At 34.1% G+C, this 2,923-nt stretch overlaps 1 protein-coding gene across 1 annotated transcript; it reads right to left on the reverse strand.

Annotated features, from left to right (window-relative positions):
- Positions 1-2,162: 2,162 nt before the first annotated feature.
- LOC140451699 (uncharacterized) lies at positions 2,163-2,600 on the reverse strand. The gene has a single exon (XM_072545542.1). The coding sequence runs from the start codon at positions 2,598-2,600 to the stop codon at positions 2,163-2,165; it is 438 nt and encodes a 145-aa protein (XP_072401643.1).
- Between the last annotated feature and the right edge of the window lie 323 nt (positions 2,601-2,923).

The raw sequence follows: 2,923 nt of genomic DNA on the forward strand, positions 1-2,923 counted from the left end.
CCGGGTGATGAGGCTCTAAGTCCACCAAGTATTATAAGCAACATACTTACATATTACATGTCTAGGAAAGGGATTGCAATTCATTATAGAATGTGATGCCAACGCATACCATACCATATTGGGCAGCACAAACATTAAAGCAACGGGTGAATATATTTTGAATTTGATCTAATCTGAAGGTTTAATAATATCCAATATAGAAAATACTACGCTAGAACTTACAACTAAAATTTTACAAGTGCTAATAAATCAGAGGATAAGTTTAGCAGATGAACAACAGGGTTTTCGCAGTGAAAGATCGTGTACAGATGCAATATTCCTTTTAAAGCGAATTACTGAGAAATCACTGAGTATAATAGACTGGCATTTCTGTGTCAGATTAACCTAAAGAAAGCGTTTGACAAGCTTCGAACCAGATCATTATGGAACATTCAAAAAAAATTACGACGGACATAATAAGCAGAGACAAGAAAATAGTCAAAACCATAGTTGGTTTTAAAGGGCACTGTAAGCTAAATAGGCAGTTAAATCTGATGAGATTAGCAGATGATGACCCACGCAGATTCTCTCACCTAGTAGAAGAAACAATAGAGTACATTTTATATCAGTGTGGCAGCCTAGAAAATGTGCGGTTCTTAGTATTAGGCGAAGAAAAGCCACCGGCAAAGACTTACATTCAGTCTTAAATGTATTAGACTTTTTAAAAAGGGTCAGGCTAAAGAATGTAATCTAGGACTAGATAACCACAATAGGCCTGAAGTCTTGCAGTGGAATAGTCCAAAAGACACCTCATTGAATCATTCTATCTATCTAGCTATATGAAAATAAAACTAGAAATTATTAACGTATACACCTAACACCTTAGTACTATCTTCGATGTCTAACACACCTCCATTTAAATTTACAGATTTGAGAATTTCACGTTTGACATATCGTGGTTTTAAATAGCATTATATTTTTTTCTACATTGGTTTAGTATTAATCTAGTAGATAGAAAGCACTTTTTTCTATGCGCAGTTATGCTTCTGCATTTGAAACTAGTATCAGCATATCTATTGAATTTGTTGCAATATCTGTATCGCCAACATACCATCAGTATCCTATATAAAGTACGTGCCTCCTAGTGGTGAGATACGAGCAACAATACATTGGCTTATAGTACAGTCCTTACATTAGGGATCTTGGCCTGTACAGAAAGATTTAACTGTGGAGGGTAATGCTGCACTTTCATTGCATTGGTGGTGTTTTGGCTAAGTCGTGCAGGATATAATGCTGATAGAAAACGCATTCAGGCACCAAATATTCAAAAGACCTTGGGGAAGAATATAAATTGTGGTATGCAGATAAAAGTAATGCTAAAAATGGAATTGGTATAACTTCAAATAAAGAAGTGAAAGATAATGTAATATAAGTTGTAAGAACACGTGATAGAATAATGATAGTGAATTTTGTACTTGATGAAGAAGTGTCGAATGTCATGTATGTATGTGTATTCTTTCTATTCTGGTGAGAATGAAAGGAAAGCTTTACATTGTTCCGCTTCTTTACAATAACTTTGTTCAAATCACAACTTGTTTACAATACTTTAACAAACTGACAACTTTAAACTTCAAAATCTCAATTACAACTATTTAAACTGACTATCAACATCCGTTTATCTATATTTTCTGACATTTTAGACTTCACTGGACATTTCAGGATTTTTCGATAACATCTGCAAAATTCAAGACTTCTTTTTTCTTCAAGGGAACTGTCGTAACACTGCTCCCTACTTTATAGTTATTTGTCTCGAATAACTGATCTATCAGGGACCGCTTGAAGCCAACAGGGTGGTTGGCTCCATGGTATGGAGCTAATCTCTCAATATGAATTACCTTGGGTTTATTTCTAGATGAAAACTGGATGCGGTAGATAAAATCGTTTATTTTCTGCAGGACGGTGTATGGAACTTTCTAGTTTCGTTACATTTCCGGACAAAGTCTTTGCTTACGTATAGGATTGGATAACCATACTGGGTTAACTCTTTGGAAAGTTGTACCTATAGCATGCATGTCGAGCCTGGCTTTGGCTTTATTACTGTAAAGCTTCAAACTTTTACGAGCAAATTCGTAGAATTTTTCCAATTTTTCTTTCAAATTTTCGATGTACGTCATGGATTCTTCTTAGCAGGAAGGCAATCTTCCAAAAATAAGATCTTTAGGAAGTTTCATTCCTCTTCCGGTGATCATCATTGATGGAGAATTACTGGTTGGTTCATGTTCGTAACTTCTATAGGTTAACAGAAATAGATGAATTAAAGTATCCCAATCTATGTGATTATCAGCGAAAAACATTGAATAGTATTGCCATTGGAAGGTGTTATGTCTTTCGACCATTTCGTCTGATTGTGAATAGAAAGGCGTAATGCAAGTTTTCTTAATAGCCAAGATTTTCATTAATTCTAGCCATAATTTTGGTTCAGAATTTCGTCCTTGATAAGAATGTAACTCTAAAAGAACTCCATGTCTTGGTATGACGTTTGTTATGAATGTTTCTGCTACTGTAGTTGCTTCTTGATTGGGAAGAGGAGCAATTTCAGGCCATTTTGAAAAATAATTCATTGCGACCATTAAGTACTTATCCACGAGGAAACTAAGTTCCTGTATCTGGCTGTATCACCATGTATCACAAAAAAATGATTTAAAAATCCTTTATAAAAGGTATCTAATTAAAACACCCTATCGGGCTATATCACAGAACGTTTTAGGAATTAATATTCCATCATCAGTGTATCCTAAAAGTATATAACCACTTTAATTAAAGAAAACATAAAATTTAAAATTTTGACCAAGGTTAATACAAAATGTGGTTAATACTTACTAAAATACTTGGGTAAAAACCCGTCAAATGTTTTCAATTTGAATTTAAGTTACATTATTTGATC

Source organism: Diabrotica undecimpunctata, chromosome 10 (assembly GCF_040954645.1).
Source record: "Diabrotica undecimpunctata isolate CICGRU chromosome 10, icDiaUnde3, whole genome shotgun sequence".
Lineage (NCBI taxonomy): Eukaryota > Metazoa > Arthropoda > Insecta > Coleoptera > Chrysomelidae > Diabrotica > Diabrotica undecimpunctata.

Bases quoted from the DNA above. Each gene is read 5' to 3' on its own strand.
- LOC140451699 (XM_072545542.1), bottom strand. From the start codon at position 2,600: ATGAATTATTTTTCAAAATGGCCTGAAATTGCTCCTCTTCCCAATCAA.